The sequence below is a fragment of the Fundulus heteroclitus genome, chromosome 7 (assembly GCF_011125445.2).
Source record: "Fundulus heteroclitus isolate FHET01 chromosome 7, MU-UCD_Fhet_4.1, whole genome shotgun sequence".
In the NCBI taxonomy this organism is placed as follows: Eukaryota; Metazoa; Chordata; class Actinopteri; order Cyprinodontiformes; family Fundulidae; genus Fundulus; species Fundulus heteroclitus.
Window position 1 is genome coordinate 28,466,455 of NC_046367.1, and position 21,324 is coordinate 28,487,778.

Consider the following 21,324-nt stretch of genomic DNA (forward strand, 5'->3'; position numbering starts at 1 on the left):
ATTGTTTGTCCAGAGTGCCACTGGTAAGGAAGCATTTTACCACCACTGAATACTGGTGAGCGAGCGTGAACTTTGTCCTCTATTATGTGGCAAACAACAACAATGAAAAGCAATCCAAACCACCCGTCTTCTAAGCGTGAAAGCGAGCGGCTGGTTCCCGCTTCGAGCCTCCTCTTTCCCCGCTGAACCGTTACGCCGGCTGTCTTCGTCAACCAGTTTCACGTGAACGATCGTGATAAGAGTTCGACACGGTGGGCATGGCAACGTGGAAACTCTCAAACGGAGCCGACCTTCGAAGCGCTTTGATAAAACCGCTTCCACGAAGGGCGACATTTAAAACACTCGTGTGAACTCCGTCGTTATCTATTCTCTCGTTGTCCGTTCAATGAGGGTCAGGAAACAGACCCGGCCTGGTCTCTGAGTTCAAGTGGCTCAAAAACAATGGTGAAATACAACAAAACAAAAAAAACTTTCAAACAGGAAGTTTGGAGAGTAGGTACGAAGGAGAGCACAGTCTGAGTGTCAGCCACTGTAAACAAGAGGTTATTATTCACACCAGAGCTGCAGGGGAAATACAAAAGAAGTGATATTTATACAGAACAACTGTACTGGTTTGACTCAAGCTTTTCCGGCATTCATGCCAGCTAACAAAAGCATGGGCCTTGCAAAGACAGGAAATATCTAACCTTGGAAAAACCTCTCGGTACTCTTAAGAATATTTTTTTACCAAGTTGTTTTTCAGTTGCCAGCAGCTTCCTGATTTAGCTCCAGTTACAATAATAAAAACACTATTGGGCTATATTGTTACTGATTATATTTTTCTGGTATTTGTTAATGCATAAATAAAAGATATGTTGTCTTGAAAATAGCATTAGTATCAAGTATTTTTCAAAGCATTGGTAATTAAATGCTAGTGTCGAGATCTCCCTGTGCAGAAATGAGCTTGATTTGGTGTGAAATGTGCACATCAACTGAAAAGCCACTCAGCGTTAAAGAAGCAAAGCCATTACTTCAACAGGTAACTCTAAGAAAAACAGAGTGCAATTTTAAAATCCAGACAATTTAATTTCTGCAACATTTTATATGAGCTGGTGAAATTAAAGCAAAAGTGTTTGGCCATAATGATCCCTGGAGGAAAAAGGTGGAAGTCCAACCCAGATAAAGCATGAGGGTGGTGGCATCATGATGTGGGGGGGTGTTTCGCAGCAGGAGGGACTGGTGTACTTCACAAAACAAATGACCTCATGTCTAAATATAGAAGCAACGCTTAAGACTTCACCCTGCTTGGGTATAAATGAGTCTTCTAAACGAACATTGACCCTAAACCTGCCGCCAATTTAGTTACAAAGCGGTTTAAGGAAGACAAAAGTCAGGGTTTCTGGAGTGGCTATAAAGCCCTGGTCTCAGTCCCATAAACAAATGTCTGGGGAGAGCTGAGAAGGAGTGTGTGGGCAAGGAGGCCCACAAACCTGACTCAATTACACCGGTCCTATCAGGAGGAACTGGACAAAACTCCAAAAAAAACTACTGTGAGACGTTAGTGGGACCAAACCCAAATATTAGACCTTAATCATAAAGCTTAAAGGCAATTTCAATGGTAATTGATAAATTGAAAAAAATTGATTTTCCAAAATTTTAACAGCTCAGTTATTTTACTCTTAATATAAAACCCTGAAGTCCAACAAATTTTAAATCTTGAGTCTAATCAAGTAAAACAAAACTTAAAAAGGATCCCCATCTGATAAATTACATTGCTTTTTAAAATGGAGTTAGCACAAGAACAAAAACATGAACTAAAAAAAGAAATTTTAAAGCTACTAAAGTTTACTTCAGAGGACACTTAATCTTTCTAATGCAGAGGATGAGCAATGATATCCAGCAAAAATCCTCTGGTAAGTACAACCTGTCATCTAAACAACCGCTGACAAATCAAACCATGTCTCTGTTTTCAAACTAATTTGAGGAACAAATAAAAATACAACTCTTCAATTATGCTGAATTTAACAAGCTTAATTTTTAAGTCAATTTGCAATTAAGAAAATTAGTTAAGTTACAAAATTACCGTAATTTTGTTTTTCTTTTTGTTTTTTTATGTATTGCACCTTGACTGGTTTTCCTCAAATGTCCTACATTCTTAGTTAACAGGATTTCCCCAAACTAACAACATATCACCATTAATGATGGTGTGACATAACAGTTAATTACTAGAAGTCTTGGGATTTTTCGCAGATTTTTCCCACCCTGAGGCGGTAATAAAAAGCTACCTTAGCAATAACGATGACTAAACCTCTTTCGCAGCTCCAGAGTGTAGCTCTACAAACATTTAGACAAAGGAATCATGGCTCTAAATATTTGAGTCACACCCCGTGTGATGTAAAAACGACAAAATCTGAGACGTAGACTTCCATGTAATATTTTAGATAGACACAAATGACTAAACGGCCAACATTCATGGATGACATAAGCCCTGCTAGTTTCCCCTACTTTTCTCACAGTCTTCAGATATCAAACTGAATTAACGTCATGCTATCCCCTGAAGAGAGACGCTGTCATCGCCTACTGTTGCAACAGATTAAACTCGATTAAGCCATTACTGATTTACTGTACAACAAAGAGTAAATTAACCTCTGGAGAGGAAGGAAAATGAAGACGGACCCCCTAAAACCTCCACTAAAATTTGACACTGTGAAGAAATGTAAATACAGAAGCAACATTTAAGACTTCACCCTGCTGGGTGGGTGACCCTAAGCACACGGCCAAATTAGTTAGCTCCAGCAAACTACCGTGAGAAGCTTGAGAAGATACCCCATCGTTTCAGCTTAATCATAAAACTTAAAAGCGATTTAAACCAAAGGAAATGAGATATGCCCTGGGGGAGGGGAATCTAAAATGTTTTGATGTATCAACATTTTCAAAGCTTTATTTACTCTGAAAAGAAAAGTCTGAATTCCAACAAATGTTTGACTCGAGGCTAAACTGGTCCCTAATCGGGTAAAAACGAAACAAAAAGAGCATGAATTTGGAAAGGATCCACAGCTAATAAATTATAGAAAAGAGACTAGGAACTCTGGTATTTGACTAAGGGTAAAACATTAACAGGAGCGTTTTAAAGTCTAAAAGGAGCTTCCTACAACACGCCATTAATGATATTAGAGTTTTTTTTGGTGAGGAAGTTAACTTTTAACACAGCTTCTATAATTTAACAATTTGAGGGACAGACATAAATGCAAAATTAGAAAATTAGAAAATTAGTAAATAAACCATAGGAGTTATCATTTAGGCACTAATACTTCAAACACAGCTTTAAAATAAAAACACCTTTCTAAACAATATGCTGACTAATTCATTTAAAAATAGGGTTTTCTTTATTCCTGATCACTTAAAGTAACAGTCACAATCTACGTTATTTATATATTTTGGTATAACAAATAAATCACAACTAGCAATGACAACACAATGAAACACAATGGCTTTATGACAAAAAGTCATTGCCCAAACAGAGACTTAACAGATAGGACAATCTATAAAATCCAAATGAGATCCGTTTGATTGTTACATCAAGGGCACATCCAGCTGAGGACAACCATCTTGTACGCAGGCCTTCTTTGTTGATGACTGATTTACAAGGAGCTCAGTCCCTCCTCTTAATTGCCTTCATCCCACTCGCTGAGATTAAGCTCAGAGGACCATCCGAGGAAGCAGAGAAGAACACGTGTTGAGCAACAGCGACATATGGAGATGCTAACACGGCTAGCGAAAAAGGACGCGTTCGGTTTTGAAGAATTCTTATTTACGAAATCCTTCCCGAGAGCGCGCAGGAACGCTCTGCGTTTTGTGTGCTGCGCCGCCTGCAAAGGCAGCTGCAACACATTCCCCTTAAAAGCCCACCGATTACTTTACACACCCTGAATATGCTTTGTCTCAAAACGTGACAGCCGTGCTAATGTAGCACAAGCTGTTAAATTGATGGCACTCATCAGTTGTCTTAAAGTTCCCTTGTTCATTTCCGGGAGTTTTTAAAAAGTCTGAACTGAAGTGTAAATCAGTAACAGCTGCTACTGCGGGGTCCCTCCAAACACAAGCCAGAGGGTAAACATCCACATACGTGGCCTTTGGAAACCTCCTCGCTCGTCAAGACTTTTGATCCACCCAACAGATGACTGTTCCATCTTTATGATGAAAAGCATTCAAAACAAAAATGTCCCAGCGTGCAAGACAGGCACAGGTCAGTTACTGGTATTACATTATTATTTTTTGTTTTTTTAAGAGACATTTTCAAAATGGCAAACATTTTCCATCATTCCATGGTTAAAACTTAAAGGCTTTTTAATGAGATGCAGAGGACGTGCTGAGGGGACACACGGTGGGATGTGGAGCTGCCCCTCCCCCACGTGTTGCTGTGCACCGCCAGTCAGCTGGTTAAAAGAGGGCACCCACACCGTTCCCTCATATCCGCTCTCTTTTTTTGTGGAATGTAAAAGAGCGCCACCTAATAGCCCTGCTTTTAAGTTTGCAGCTGAAGAACCGCGAGTGAGCTGTCCGTTTAGCATCAGGCTACATTAGCAGATAGCCTGAGCGTCTAGCGGGGATGTTATGAGAAGGGCCGAGGATTTGAAACGTGCGTCGAGTTATGGAGGAGGCGTTTCCGCAAAAGCGCGTATCGAGGCACGCTTCGTTTAGGGGAGGAGCCGAAAATGATGACGGCCGAAGCCTCGCTACGCTACCCAGAGTTTTCACAGTTTGGAGACAGTTTGTAAAGTTTAGGTGAGAGGAGGAGCTTGTAGATTGAGGCGATGACAGAGGATGGAGCCAGCTAGGAAGAGGAGGATTTCACCTATGTGGGAATATTTGACTGGATTTCTCCCAATAAGCAGTATTTCAAGTGGTGTTTGCTAATTAAAAAAAATAAAAATTAATTAATTAATTAAAAAAAACGCATCAGAAACTCATTGCTTGGTCACACAATGCTTGCTGTAAGTTCAAGTGCATGTAGGCCCTTCGCAGGAGAGAGGAAAAGTGGAGGTAAATGATCACGGCTCTGATGTTTACCCGTCTCCAAGAGGCGCAAAGAGGACCTGAACTGCAGCAGAGTTGAATGATAACAGTCCTTCACTACACAATAAAACAGAGGTCTGACTCAGCTGGCATTAGCGCATCCAACAGGGAACCTGCTGCTGCACAAAGGCCTTGCTAAAAACAGGGGTGGTGCTAGCCATTTGGAGGCCCTGAGCACAAATGCTGTGTGGACCTTTTTTCACTACTGAGATAGAGAGATGTCCATTTTTTTTTTCTTGAGCAATTAATTTCATATCACTTATATATGACATGCTTCAAACATTTGTTATTTCAATGTTATTACACAAATTTGCACAAATTCCAATTGAACTTTCTTAATACAAAAGCTAAAAAAAAAACAACAACTAGTGTTTAAGAATCTATTAAGAACTAAAAACTGTTAAAAAGCTCCCCATTTCTGATAAAAATTTCCCGTTTTGCACATCACTGTCCACGTTGCACAAGCATATCCAGTGCCCTCTTCCAAGTTCTACAAGCACTTTAACTGTGTCTGTTGAAGCCTATGCCATTTCACTAAAGTGACAGAAAAACATACACAGCCACCCATATAATATTCCACTTAGAGCTTCAATGCCTCACGAAGCCTCATCTCACCATCACCACTATTTAGCTAATAGCGTCTTATACTTGCATTGCGCTTTAAAGAACAGAACTGCAAAAGTTCCTGCTCAATAAGCACTTTGAAAATATGTAGCTGGTATTTAGAATACAGTTTAAAACTTTAATCATTTTTTAACCATCATTCTCAGATATAATCGATCCTTTCATGTTGTCTGAAGCAATTGCATCATGTTATCAATTCAGGTTTTTAAATCTCCACTTTAATACCACATTTTTTGACTCATGGTTAGGTTACCATTCGTTAATAATCTCGCGCCCGGCTCGAACCCAGTGTGACATCCAGGCATTCTGGTGTTCAGCAGTGGGTCATCGTGGGGGCGATCGGTTCAGTTGTGCAACAAAGACGATTGTGAGTCATTAATGCAATTACATGAAACCATTTTTCAAAAAGGGGCTCGTGTATGATCCTTCAATCCACAGCTGTGAAAGCATTAAATACTTCCTTGGGCTTCAACCTATTTTGTAGACAGGGGAACCAGCATTGCGGATGAGGAATAACAACAAGCAAACGAGCCGTGTGACGTGGGGAGCAGAGACACAAATCCACCAGTTCTGGCTGACACCATCCAAACAACGGCAGAGGAAAAACAAGATGACTTCTGCCTTTTTGGCTTTGGGGCAAACTGAGGTGCGACGAGAAATAATCTGAGCACATAATCTCGACTGTGTTAAAAAGACTTTGCTGTATTCCTACTCCTGCTCAGGTCACGAACGGCATTGGGCTCAGCGGAAAACTTGAAGAGTTTCAAAGCGCTTTCCTGAAACCGCAGCTGGCCAAAGTAAACCAAGAATAAAGCCCCACAGTTTGTTCAAAGCAGATTAGAGGTGATGCAACGTAATGCGGTGCACAGTAACACTCTTTTGCTCCATTTGCTCTCATGCCATAACAAAGTACCATACAGCCACACGGATGGGCAGGAGCAAATACGCGTCCCTCATCTCCAGCCAGAAATCCACATCGCTGCATTCAGGGTTCAAGCTATGTTTGTAAATCTGGGTTTCCTGCAGGGGGAAATAACCGTGAGGCTGCTTTCCGAAGAACAAAAATCAGCCTGCGTCACAGCAGCAGCTACTCAGTACGTTCTCTCTGTCGGCTTTCAGTAGCCGTCCCGATGCAACTCTGATGCCAGCATCTTTTATTGGCCAGTTGGCTCTGGACCATGGGAACCAGGCTCTGCAGAGGACCCCCCCCCCCCCCCCACACCGCCCAACGCAATCACTAACCCTGTGATGCAAACATCTTCCAGCAGACAACTGGGACGGCTCAAGCTTTTCACTAAGGCACGCAAATCCGTTCTGCTGGTTTCTTTAGTCCGTCTAAGTTTAGGTGAAATTAATACCAGAATGTTAGCGCTGAGACGTCTTTCCCCACCTGTTGGGTTTCTAATGAAAAACAACGCACTGCCGAGGTTGAAAACGCAGGAGTTTGGCCAGACACAACAAGGGTGAGGAATCCCATCGGAGAGGACAGTGAATTTAGGAGCTAAAATTAAAGCACGCTTCCTTCTAGCATTTCCAGTACTTTCTTCAAAAGCAGAAACACGCCTTTGATTTTTAAAGCACCTGACGGAGGTACGCTCCTCCTCTGACGACAAGCAGAAAGCAAGTCATAATAGAGCCAGCCAGTAGTCAAACTTCAATGACTCAGTTTAAGTGGGTGGACAAGATTACTGTACTTTAGCCCTCTTATAAACCAGCTTGTGCTTTTAGAGAGCTACCCATTCGGTTTCAAAATACAGACGGAAACATGAGCATCATCCCACGTCCACACAGTAGTAGGAGGAACCATAATCAGTCTGTTCACATATCGATCAACTAGACATTAGGTTAAAATGACTCTCTTTAGCTTGAGGATCATGAAAACCAAAAAAAAAGAAACATTTGTATAACAAATCAACGTTTGAAGTGATAAAATGTGAAATATTAGGGAATTTTTCCCAGTTACGCACCAGATAGTTTACAGAGTCAGACAGTGCTTAAGTTTTAAAACAATCAGAGGATGAAATTTGCTGCATCTGGCCCGGTAATGGATGCCAGATTGTGACTGGTTTTGGGTGCTTTTTGGGAAGTACGAGTTCAAAGATGGCAAAGGCGAATTAAACCAACCTCTGGGCCACGTGGGACAACCCTGGGTCTTCACAAAGACTTGGGTAAGGCTTTTTTGGAACAACACTATAAGCTATCCTTTTGGTTTATATTGCAGATTGCAGAGCCAAAAACCACAAAAAAAAAAATCACTTTGAACTGGTGAGATTTTAATGTTGAGAGTGGCCGTTTAAGAAAGGCAACAGAAGAATACCGAATTTTCCAATTGTCATATTTATCTTCGTTTCCTTTTGACAGAAATGAAGCAGATATTTGAACTTTGCACCCAACAGAAGCCCACTTTAGTTTTTGATAGGGGCGCACATGCTTTTCTGGAACCAAAAAAGCTTGGTGTCCATATAAGGTGCCTTAAAGTGGGGCTTTATTGCTAGATTTTGAGATTCTATCAACCACTTAAGATAATTAAGCAAATATTTACTGAAAGTTGCCTAATTAAGCAAATACTGACTTTTTTAAAGTCAGAACATCTCATTTGTCTCAATGTAACAGAGGACTTCCCATAATCTTAGACTTTAAAATGCTGAACTCTGCAATCTAAAATATTTTTATCCAAATGCTGAAAATGGCATGATTTATTTCATCACTTTTTAGGGTTGGACAATAATTCAATAACGATATATATCGATCGATAGACGTATATCAATGATAGAAAAAAGGGTCTATAAAGTTCAACAGAATAAAGGTTTTCCTTCCTTTTGCATTTTAGCCATGTAGGTTAATATTACAGTCATTACATCCTCCCAACCAATCACAAACGCAGACCCAGGAACGCTCTGTCACCAAGCTCCGCCCCCTTTAAAGGGTTCAGAGAGCACAAGTTCTTTTTTTAATTTTTAAAAACTTGTAGTTTTGGTAAAATGTTGGTTGAATAAAAGGTTGAGTTTGAACTCAGTATTTGTGTGTTCTGTATCTAAAAATAGGTCATTAAGCAACAGTATAAAATGGCCAGGGCTGCATTTAAAATATATCTTTTTAATTTGTTGATAATTATCAATATTGATCAATAGGATTTCTATTTTATCAATTTGCTTTTTTTTCCTATGTCATCCAGCCCTATCACGTTTCCATTCCATTTGTTCAAAAGTTAAGCCCTTTAATTGAAAACCTTTGCTATTACTTGAAATGCCCTCTTCAGGCTTTTACTGACCAAAACCAATTCTTGATATTCCATACCTGGGATATGAGGATTTAAAATGTTCTGTCTAAAGACTATAACTCATATGAATTTATGCGTGTAAATTCTTAAAAGGTAAAAGAACGTGGATCATAATATTCAGCTAAATCGGCTGCAGGTTCCTTATAAAAGGTAGAGGGTTTTGAATCCAACAGAAAATCAAGCAATCCACTTTTAAGTATCAAATAACTAGAATGTAAAAACATAAAAAAAAATAACACAAAAAAGTTCCTTTTTTGTGATTTTCCAGTGTTTACTCCTGGTCAGGGTAGAAGAAATGGTCTATTTCAGTCACTATGAGGTTGTTTCGTGGATCCCTGGTTTATTTTAAAAATCGTGTTCCCATTTATATCTTTTGGTAAATCTGACTGATTTGCCCCGGTATGAACCAGAGCACAGGTTTTCTTGTTATGACTAACCCACAGTTAAAACAAGCAAAACCTATGATGCGCCCATGGAACCATAACAATTAAAACACTTCTGTTAGTCTATGAATCACTGAATGGCTTAGCACCCAAACACATCACAGACTTGCTGTCAGTGTTTAAACCTCATTTTTGAAGGAGATTTAAACGCTTCAGTCTGGTGTGTTCTCCTGGCCGTTAAAGCGAGGGTGAACACCATGGTGAGCTCCTAATAGATGTCAGAGGCCTTCAGGACAAAGGTGGAAGCAGTTTAGGTATTATGGTAAGGGATTTAAAGAGGTCCCTAAAGAATTTCAACATGTCTAGGTCTGGTTGCCCAAGTTAACCTTAAAAGCAGACTGCAAGACGCTAAAGAAGTCTCCAAAAAAACAACAACAAAAAAACAACACACAAAAAAAAACATCACATATACTCTACAAGTGTTAAGTCATATGAGGTGAGCTAGTAGGAAGCCTCTCTGCTCTCTAAAACATTAAGATCTGACAAAAGTTTTCCAGAGGACTTGGACAAAAACCAGAACTTCTAAAAAGTCTAAAAACGTAATTATATGGACAAAAGAACAGAGAAGAAACCAAATAAATGGCATCATGTTCAAATTTGGGTCCAGAAAACTATTCCTGCTAACTGCTGTTCCTGGAGGGCAGATCAATTGCAGTTAGACCCCTTTATTAGAAGCACTAAATTACCACATGATGGTTAGAGAAACAACATTAACATGCCAGTGACACAGAGGGCAGATCAGACCAGTCCAGAGCCAGGTTTCACAATGAACTTAAAAGCAATGATGGGTGGAAGTGTCGTGGTTTGGAAATGATTTTGATTAATTGTAACACAAATCAGAGGGAACTTAAAAGGAAAACACGAGTCCGTCTGTAGAAAAAGAAAAGAAAACTAAAGCAGAACTGGACCCTGCACCTCGACAGTGACTCAAAACACACCAGTTAGTGGCTGAGAGGAGTGAAGAATTGGAAAGTCCTGCGCTGAGTCAAAGTGTGAGACCCTCACAAAGAGTGAAATAGTTTTTATTTTAATTGAAAATGAAAATTAATAATTAAAATTATTTTAATGTACTGTAATGGTTATTCAGCCAAATAATATCAGTAGAAATCCGCTGTAGATCGCTAGGATGAGAAACGGAACCTTTCTGTCAAAGTCCGTGTTTCCAGGTGCTCCCTCCCCTCAGAGGAGTTTTGGGAACGAAAGAGAAAGGTTCGGTGTTCTTGATCCTGTGATCATTCACTCTGTTTTTCAGGTTAGTACAACGTGAAAACAACCTCAACTTATCCCTTAAGATTCAATAGTTTATGTGAAGTTACTGGGAGACCGTTTATGACATTTTTTGAGTGCTTTAGATCGAGTTTTAGACACTATAAAAAGTCCGCGATTTTCGCCGGTTGTGCTGCTGTTATTGCCATGGCAACGGGCGGCTTTGTGACACTGAAGATGGCGCCGTCCACCGCATGTACTAAACACAGAGAGATGGTTGTTTATATTCATCTACGATATTACTACTGTTGGTTACCTGATTACTTGACAACTGTATTTTATTAGGTGAAGGGTTTTGTTATCTTTACATTTATTATAATACTTTAATATTTCTTCTCTTTACATTTCCAAATATTTGTGTTAAGGGTTTTACTGTACACTATATGGTTTATGAAGATAAGTGAGCCTTTGGTACACTTATTGTTGTTGGAATGGTTTGAACATATTTGTTATTTTTCATTTTTATTCCCCATTTGCAATGATGTCAATACGTTTTGAAAAGACATATAGAGTATTCTGAGCAGCTTTAAGCTAAAGAAAATGAAAGTGAATTCATATTGCACTATAGTTGTGATTAGCAGCACTACAAAAACTGCACTGGCTAACAGTATTATTTGTACTATTTAATGGCAGCTATATGGAATAGTACCTATACAGAGAGTGCCCGTGGATATATATTTCAATGTGAAATGATGATGGGTTTAAGTGTTTATTGAAGTCGAAGCGTGATACTGAGTGTGAGAGGACACTGAAAGAGACACTATTGCAGATTTTGGGAATATTTTATTGGTTGCTTGATTGATTGTTTTGTTATATAATTGTGAATAAATGAGAGGAGTTTTGGGAACGAAAGAGAAAGGTTCGGTGTTCTTGATCCTGTGATCATTCACTCTGTTTTTCAGAGCCCAAAGCCAGCGAGACACTGAACACTCATCGCTCATCTTTTTTCAATATTGTGACGTGGTACCCGGCCCAGCTTGGGACCCGTTACAAATTGTGGGGGCTCGTCCGGGATCAGCGCCGCCTTCCGGTTGGAATGCTGATCCAGTGATACCAGAACCACGAGACCACGGTGACCAGTCGTGACAGGCCAGCAATCAGCCCGTGGGTGTCCAGGAGCAGAGATAAGACAAAAGATCTCGCCAGGGAGCCGCACAGCTGAAGTGGAGAGGCACAGCACATCAGTCACCAAGGATCAACACTGCTGGTTCGTCACACCAGTAGTTACCCCCAACGAGACATCGACTCATCATCAGAACCACACACCATGTCCCAGCAACGGAAAGAGGTGGTGTGGAACATCAAGAAGAACTTGTTTCGACTATCAAGTGCCCACCTCTACGAGGTTGCGAGGGACCTCGTATCTGGCAACGAAATCGACCAACTTAGTCCAGCTGATGAGGAAGGATGCCTGGACTACGTCATCGCCTACATGCAGTCTGAAGACCTTCTGGGAAGCGAGGATGAAGGTTTGAGCACACTGCTGATGCTGAATGATGTCATCTGCAAGATATTAGATACAGAGTCCCCCGCTGCCGCCACGCCACATGCCGTGCTCAGTGCTAGCCCCAAACCTTCTCCTTCAGTCCACACATTGACGCCACCCAATCCCCATTCCAACCGCCCTGACAGTACAGCCCCTTCAGACCCCATACCACTGCCATCTGACCCCCCGAGCAACAGCATCATCATGCCTCCCCACTCCAACCCCCCCAACAATGCAACCACCCAGCCAGGAGAGGAACTGAGGAGAATGTATGAGGAGCTGGGTAAGAAACTGAGACTATTAGAAGCTGCGGCTGCCTCCCCCGCCCCTACACACAACCACCACGGTGGGACAGTGTCAACGCCCCCTCCACAGACCACCCCGGAGAGGATGATTCCCCTGAAAGACCTCCCCTTTCTCCAGCGCAGAGAGTTCAAGGTCCATGGAGGCCAAATTGGAGACCAGAGCTCAGAGATCAGCTATAACAGCATCAGTAAACAAATCGACGAGGGACTGAAAGATGGCTTCCCGGAGACAGAAGTGGTCCGGGGTGTGCTGAGAATCATAAAACCAGGTACATTCAAGGACATGCTGTCGAATAAGGATGAGCTTGCTGTCCCCGAACTCAAGGTCTTCCTCAGGTCCCATCTTGGGGAGAAGGCAACCACAGAGATGTTTCAGGAGCTGATGTGTGCCCGACAAGCTGAACAAGAGTCACCCCAGCAGTTCCTGTACCGCATGATCGGACTCAAACAGAGGCTCTTCTTCCAGTCCAAGCAGGCCGACACGGACATTTCTTATGACCCTAAGACCATCCAAGGGGTCTTCCTCAACACGATCTATCAGGGCCTGGGAGCGAAACACGCCGACCTTCGACAGAGACTGAGACCCCTCGTCTCCAACAGCCAAGTCACAGATGAGGAGATCCTCGGTCAAATGACTAAAATGATCAGCGACGAGAATGAACATCAACGCAGACTCAGCCAGCCTCCCCGCCAGAAGAACACACAGGCCCACACTGCCAAGGTGGAGACAGGAGGTGGACAGACGGATAACAAACTGAGACACACCATCATTGCGGACGACAAAAACCACCAGACCATCCAACAGCTCAGTGCGCAGGTGGAGACCCTGACACAGATGGTGGCCGCACTAATGGATGCTAAGGTGAACAACAGCAACACCCAGATGGCCCACTCACTACCCCAAACCCAGCCATACCACCCCTTTCAGCCAACCCCAGTTGCATCCCTCTCCTACCACCACCAGCCCGACCACCTCCCAATCACACACCCCAGCCCTCTTTCCAAGTGAGGGGGAGGACAAGCGCGCTGCCCAAATGTACAGAACAGAATCTGCAGGACTGCACGCATTGCTTTGTGTGTGGAGAGGCAGGACACAGAGCAGTGGGATGCTGGAAGCGAACCAGGTTCTCGGGAAACGAGACCCGGTCTCTGCCGAGGGACAACCAGAGACCGGTGCACCACTCCAGTCCCAGCCAGTAGACCCCACCCGCAAAAAACCAACAGGACGGCCCAAGAACCCCAAACCTCAGCCACACACCCTTACCTGCCAGAGCACCATCGGATGTCAAGCACCCCTAATTGGGAAGAAGAGCCAGCTGAAATGCTCGATCAATGGAAATCCAACAACAGTCCTTTTTGACACCGGTTCGCAGGTGAGCATCATTGACAGAGCGTGGGCCGGTGTTCATATCCCCAATTACCCAGTGAGGTCCCTGCAGGAGCTGCTTGAAACAGACCTGAAAGTCTATGCAGCCAACGGCCAAGCCATCCCCTATGACGGGTGGGTAGAACTCACTGTCAGCCTGGCAGGAAATGAAGACCCCAACCTCATTGTCCAGACCCCCTTTCTGGTCAGTCGATGTCCCCTACCCCAGCCATTGTTAGGTGCCAATGTACTTGAACAGGTCATCAAGAGACAAGAGTCCTCTGGCGCTGCTCTAGTTGTACTGGTCAGCCTTCTACGCAGAGCATTTGGAATGGAGGAAGAGGAGGCGATGGCCATGGTCAACTTCATCCAGGTTCCGCAGAAGACAGACTGCGACCCAGCCATGGTGAGGGTGGGCAGGGACAATGTTGTTATTCCAGCAGGAAGTGCAGTACATGTGTGGTGCCGGGTCCCACCTAACTTCGACGCCTCTGATCCCATTGTCCTGTATGAGCCAGCAGAGGATAACCCGATTTTAGAACAGCTAAGTGTGGGAGAAGGCCTTCTGGAAATCCACCACACACGTCGGCCGTACGTTAAGGTGCCCATCTCCAACCATTCAAAGCATGAGATCACCCTGCCAAAGAGGACTCACCTCGGTGTCATCCAACATGTGACCAAAATCATTGACACTGACGCTGCAGAGCCACAGGTGAGAGCAGCAGTAGAGGTTAACACCACCTCTCCCAGTGTGACCTCCAGCGAACCCTGGCTGCCGCCTGTCGACATCAGTCACCTGGACCCTGAACAACAGCAGACAGTGGAGAGAATGCTGTGTGAGGAGTCTGGGGCCTTTTCACGTGACAGTAGCGACATCGGTTGCATCCCCTCACTACAGATGGAGATCAGGCTCAAGGACGACATCCCAGTGCAGAAGGCCTACGCATCGATCCCGAAACCACTCTACAAAGAGGTGAAGGAATATGTTCAGGACCTGATAGTAAAAGGATGGATCGTCAAGTCCCAGTCCCCTTATGCAGCCCCTGTCATATGTGTGAGGAAGAAGGATGGATCCCTGCGCCTGTGCATCGATTACCGGCTCCTCAACAACAAGACCGTGCCGGACCGGCACCCCCTCCCCCGCATACAGGATCTCACCGACTCCCTGGGAGGATATGGCTGGTTTTCGATACTCGACCAGGGCAAGGCCTATCACCAAGGCTTTATGGCAGAAGGATCAAGGTACATGACTGCATTCACGACCCCATGGGGACTGTACGAGTGGGTCAGAATCCCCTTTGGCCTATCCAACGCCCCAGCAGCATTTCAAAGGAGCATGGAGGAGATGCTCGACACGCTCCGAGATGAATGCTGCATTCCTTACCTAGATGACGTTCTGTGCTTCTCAAAGTCCTTTGATGAACATGTGCAAGTCCTGCGGAAAGTCCTCCAAGCTCTCCAACGGCACGGCGTAAAGTTAAAGCCAGAAAAGTGTGAGCTGTTCCGGAAAGAGGTCCGCTATGTTGGCCGGTTGGTGTCAGCAGAAGGGGTTAGAGTGGATCCTAAGGACCTGGAGGCAGTGCGAATACTAAAACACAGAGCACCAAAGACGGTCGGAGATGTCAGACAAATACTAGGCTTCCTGAGCTACTACAGAAGCTACGTGCAAGACTTCTCACGGATAGCCCAGCCCCTGTATGACCTGCTCAAGGAACAGTCTGACAGCCCCCAGTCTAAACCCTCTCGAGGGAAAACAAAATCCCCTCAGCAGTCCTCTCGCACCCCAGTCGAGTGGAACGAGAAACACCAGCAGATCCTGGAGCGTCTGGTCGACATGTTGATGGAACCCCCAGTGCTGGCGTACCCTGACTTCAATCAGCCTTTCACACTCCACACCGATGCATCACAGAAAGGCCTCGGAGCAGTGCTTTATCAGCATCAGGGTGGAAAACTGAGAGTGATCGCCTACGGCTCACGCACATTGACACCAGCAGAACAGAACTACCATCTACACAGTGGTAAGCTTGAGTTCTTGGCGTTAAAGTGGGCGATATGTGACAAATTTAGAGACTATTTATTCTACGCCCCTCACTTCACTGTCTTCACGGACAACAACCCGCTCACATATGTCCTAAGTACCGCCAAGCTCAACGCAGTAGGCCACCGGTGGGTGGGACAGCTTGCAGATTTCAGCTTCAATGTCAGATACCGACCAGGCAAAATTAACATCGATGCCGACACCCTCTCCCGTTGTCCCCTCGATATCGACACCCTCATGACAGAGTGCTCTGAGGAGCTGACAGATGAGGCTGTGTGCACTACATGGGAGGGAACCCGAAGAGCCCAACGAGGAGACGTTGCTTGGGTTGCAGCCCTCAACTTAGCATCCCAAACCCAACCCTACATGGAACCACTGCAGGCGATTAGCCATGATGAGCTGGTAAGAGAACAGAGAGCAGACACTGCGATCGGAAAAGTGATGGAGTTGAAGGAGAATAACACACCACCGACAGAGTGCAACAAGGGTAACTGTGACACAGACACCATGCGTCTCCTCAGAGAGTGGAGCAAGCTGCACATAGAAGGTGGATTGCTGTACAGGAAGACAATAGGACGCAAACAGTTAGTCTTACCCGCCACCTACAGGCCACTAGCTCTCACCTACCTGCATAACAACATGGGCCATGTCGGTGTGGAAAAAGTACTGTCTCTAGCAAGAGAGCGCTTCTACTGGCCTTTCATGAAACGAGAGATAGAAGAATACGTCACCAGAAAGTGCCCTTGCCTGAAACAGAAGAAGCCAGCCGTGCATGAAAGAGCACCGATGGGTAGCATTACGTCAAACTCTCCCCTCGAACTGGTGTGTATCGACTTCCTCCACCTGGAGCCCTCCCGTGGTGGATGTGAGTACATTCTTGTCGTAGTTGACCACTTTACCAGGTTCGCACAAGCCTACCCCACCCGTAACAAGGCAGGCAAGACGGCGGCCGACAGACTGTTCAATGATTTTATCCCCAGGTTCGGATACCCATCTCGGCTCCACCATGACCAGGGTAGGGAGTTCGAGAACGAGTTGTTCAAGTCACTGCGACAGTTAGCCGGCGTGGGCCATTCCCGGACCTCCCCCTATCACCCCCAAGGTAACCCTGTAGAGAGGCTGAACCGCACGCTGCTACAGATGCTCAGGACCTTGGGAGAGAAAGAAAAAGAGAACTGGAAAGATCACCTGCCACAAGTGGTCCATGCATATAATTGCACGAAGCATGAAGCCACCGGCTTCTCTCCATATTACTTGCTCTATGGCCGGCATCCACGTCTCCCTGTCGACCTGCTGTTTGGCCTCCTAACAGATGAAAAAGACGGGACCCACAGAGGATACGCTGAAAAGTGGGCAGGAAAAATGACTGAAGCTTATCGCATCGCCAATGCAAACAGTCAGCAGTCCAGCTTAAAAGGGAAGAAATACTATGACAAGCGGAGCAGAGGAGTGGTCCTTCAGCCTGGAGACAGAGTCCTCGTCCGTAACCTCAGTGAGAGGGGTGGTCCTGGTAAGCTGAGACCATATTGGGAGCAGACCATCTATCTCGTAAAAGAGCAGGTTGGAGACAATCCTGTCTACAAAGTGACCCCTGAGACAGGAGGTCGAGCTACTCGCACTCTGCACAGAAACCTGCTGTTACAAGTGAATGACCTGCCTATAGAGCCACCCCAGAAGCCCATCACCACTGCACGTGAGTCACACAAGAGAGCTAAGAGACGCTCGGAACAGACACAGAGTCCAAACACAAGTGACTCTGAGGAAGAGGATGGAGTCTATCGCTACTGGCTGCGGATACCTGCAGAGAACTCCCAGACCAGCCGCCACGTACCAGATCAAAGTGTGACTCAAGAGCCACAGAGAAAGGAGGAACAGAATGGAAACTACCAGGATAAGAGAGTCCTTGCTGAACCTGAACGGGAAAGAGAAAGTGTTACAGAAGAGGATCAGGAGGTACTCAGTGAGGCTGAACAGGACGTGGGACAGCCTCAGCCGCATGACGACCCAGCAATAGCCCCACTCGAAGTAGTCGACTTGGAGGAAGACATCCCAGAGCCTCAACCTGACCGACAGCCCCCTCTGAGACAATCTACCAGGGTGAGACGGCCTGGCTATGTGTTTACCTACCCCTCCCTGGGCCAACCAGCCTACCAGCCCCGTCCCACTGTGAATACAGTTGGAATCCAGCCGATACAGTGGCCCCAGTTGTACTATCCCTACCCCCTTCCCTTTCAACCCCCTATGGTCCCCTCCATCACTCACTACCCATTTGCACCCATTCATTGTTTCTGAACTGAGACACACAGAAGATACGCATACTTTCCAGGCACGCACGCATACTCATATACACTCCAGAAGTGCCATGGACTACACACAGTAGAGACATTCGGTACCTCGCTCAGAAGAACTTTATTATTTTTCATATACACTGTTTACAAGAAGTTTGGACTTTGGGTTTTTCTATTATTGAGGTCAGGTGTCAGGAGCCACTTCTGTTTGTCGGGGAGTGTGTGAGACCCTCACAAAGAGTGAAATAGTTTTTATTTTAATTGAAAATGAAAATTAATAATTAAAATTATTTTAATGTACTGTAATGGTTATTCAGCCAAATAATATCAGTAGAAATCCGCTGTAGATCGCTAGGATGAGAAACGGAACCTTTCTGTCAAAGTCCGTGTTTCCAGGTGCTCCCTCCCCTCAGAGGAGTTTTGGGAACGAAAGAGAAAGGTTCGGTGTTCTTGATCCTGTGATCATTCACTCTGTTTTTCAGGTTAGTACAACGTGAAAACAACCTCAACTTATCCCTTAAGATTCAATAGTTTATGTGAAGTTACTGGGAGACCGTTTATGACATTTTTGAGTGCTTTAGATCGAGTTTTAGACACTATAAAAAGTCCGCGATTTTCGCCGGTTGTGCTGCTGTTATTGCCATGGCAACGGGCGGCTTTGTGACACTGAAGATGGCGCCGTCCACCGCATGTACTAAACACAGAGAGATGGTTGTTTATATTCATCTACGATATTACTACTGTTGGTTACCTGATTACTTGACAACTGTATTTTATTAGGTGAAGGGTTTTGTTATCTTTACATTTATTATAATACTTTAATATTTCTTCTCTTTACATTTCCAAATATTTGTGTTTAAGGGTTTACTGTACACTATATGGTTTATGAAGATAAGTGAGCCTTTGGTACACTTATTGTTGTTGGAATGGTTTGAACATATTTGTTATTTTTCATTTTTATTCCCCATTTGCAATGATGTCAATACGTTTTGAAAAGACATATAGAGTATTCTGAGCAGCTTTAAGCTAAAGAAAATGAAAGTGAATTCATATTGCACTATAGTTGTGATTAGCAGCACTACAAAAACTGCACTGGCTAACAGTATTATTTGTACTATTTAATGGCAGCTATATGGAATAGTACCTATACAGAGAGTGCCCGTGGATATATATTTCAATGTGAAATGATGATGGGTTTAAGTGTTTATTGAAGTCGAAGCGTGATACTGAGTGTGAGAGGACACTGAAAGAGACACTATTGCAGATTTTGGGAATATTTTATTGGTTGCTTGATTGATTGTTTTGTTATATAATTGTGAATAAATGAGAGGAGTTTTGGGAACGAAAGAGAAAGGTTCGGTGTTCTTGATCCTGTGATCATTCACTCTGTTTTTCAGAGCCCAAAGCCAGCGAGACACTGAACACTCATCGCTCATCTTTTTTCAATATTGTGACGTGGTACCCGGCCCAGCTTGGGACCCGTTACAAAAGCCCAGATCTTTGTCTGGGTTGATTTGAAACTGAACAGGACAACAAAATAAATAAAACACCTGCAAACATTTAAAAATTAAAGGAATAAATCCTTTGAGGAGACCGATCTCAGAGACCTGCAGTGACTTCAACCATTTAGCTGGGAGAGCATGGGGGCCCTATTACTTCCATCTTTGGGTTAATGAGGTTCATTGGTTTTAGTCCGTAGTGCTTACTTTGCTTCCAGACACAAACAAACAAATAAGGTTAAACATCAACGTGGAAGTATTATTAGAAAACAAAATATTTAAAAAGGGTGTCTTTAACATTTCAGAAAAACTAGCACATTTAACGATCCAATTAAAGCCCTACTTCTTTAATGGCGTAACCTGCTCAGCGTCCAGAGAGAGGAGCCGCTTTCACTTAGCGCCACTTTTTGAACGTCCTGCTGACTGAAGAACCCAGACCAGCTTTAAGTTCAGCGAGCTTCATTAAAAAAAGCAGAAAGCAAAAAAAAGCGAGGCTGAATTGCAGTAGGAGTGAGTCAGCTGTCTGTCCCGGGCCACCGGGTGGGCATGTCTCGGCATTCCTCCTCCTCACAAAGTCTCCTGAACATCACACGCGTGCCGGCTGAACTTCTCCCACGCGGGCGCACCATCGCCTCCGAGGTCTTACCTGGTAAATGTCATGGAGATCAGGCGACAGGGGCAGGCAAAGACAAACTTCTGCCGGTTCTTGGAGCGTACTTCCACACGAACTCAGTCCCAGACCCAGTTTGATTCAGCAAGGTGGGTAGGCTACGAGGGCACGTCTGGCTCCTCCTTTTCCTCCTCCTCCTCCTCCTGTCCTCCCGCATGAGGTCATCTGGAGGGAGGAATATCAGCGGAGCTCAGAACAAAGTGCCCGTCCTCCCTCCTCCCTCCAGAAAAGCCTCAAGGACCTGACAGCGAGCTGCAAAGCCACAGTAGCAGATATATCAAAGAAAACTGCAACTTTTAAAGGTGACATATCATCCTATTCAATGCCTTCCTTTTTACATTTAAATCCTTCAGTTGCGGTCTTTATAAAGTGGAACTGCAACGCTTTGGTCTGAATTCCTCGTTAATTTACCCCCACGTTCCTCCTTTTTAACCCCTGTTCTGAGGTGTGCCTGAGAGCAATTCGTTTTGGTGCTGTCTCTTTAAATCTAAAGGAGGTGCTTCAAACGCCGTCCCCCCCTTGCATGTGGCATGCGAGGGAACAGAGAAAAATTAACAGCTTGAAAAATATGACGCAAACAGAATATTAACATAAGCAGCTCCTGGGGAGATGAAATAAAAAAAAAAAATTCTGCACTCCCAGAGACTCTGACTACACAGCAAAATGTATTTAAGGGCTAGAGAAAACAAAGTGGATTTTGCATGATATGTCCCCTTTAAGGCATTATTGGTCCCAAATCACTGCGCTGCAATAAATTAAGTCCATGTTCAATTCAGCCTATTTATATAGCACCAATTCACAACACACCTCATCATAAAGACACTTTACTGAAGTCAATTCAATCTATTTATACAAACAGATTGGTTAAAAGGTCCTCTGAGGAACCATAGCATTATCTACTATATCCATTCATTGTCTACCCCCCCTGATTCTTGTAGGGTCGCTGAGGTGTTGGGTTAGGCTTGTGTGGCTAACATTGGTTAGCTTGTCTCTGAGTGTATTTC

General features: G+C 44.2%; 2 protein-coding genes across 2 annotated transcripts in view; one reads left to right on the forward strand and one right to left on the reverse strand.

Moving 5' to 3' along the window:
• The window catches only part of LOC118563829 (protein TANC1-like), a 90,448-nt gene extending 70,014 nt beyond the window's left edge, over positions 1 to 20,434 (reverse strand). Inside the window, exon 1 of the mRNA XM_036139756.1 lies at positions 20,297 to 20,434. The gene's annotated coding sequence lies outside the window, so the exon portion shown is untranslated. The remainder of the gene's footprint in view (positions 1 to 20,296) is intronic.
• LOC118563830 lies at positions 11,609 to 13,468 on the forward strand. The gene is made up of 2 exons (XM_036139757.1): positions 11,609 to 12,276; positions 12,364 to 13,468. Exons 1-2 carry the CDS (start codon positions 11,936 to 11,938, stop codon positions 13,466 to 13,468), a joined length of 1,446 nt encoding a protein of 481 aa, XP_035995650.1. The 5' UTR covers positions 11,609 to 11,935.
• Positions 20,435 to 21,324: the final 890 nt, after the last annotated feature.

Excerpts from the sequence above, each read along its gene's own strand:
- LOC118563830 (XM_036139757.1), top strand. The coding sequence starts at position 11,936 with ATGTCCCAGCAACGGAAAGAGGTGGTGTGGAACATCAAGAAGAACTTG. Across the intron at positions 12,277-12,363 it reads CACACATTGACGCCACCCAA|TCCCCACTCCAACCCCCCCA; the intron begins TCCCCATTCCAA and ends CATCATCATGCC.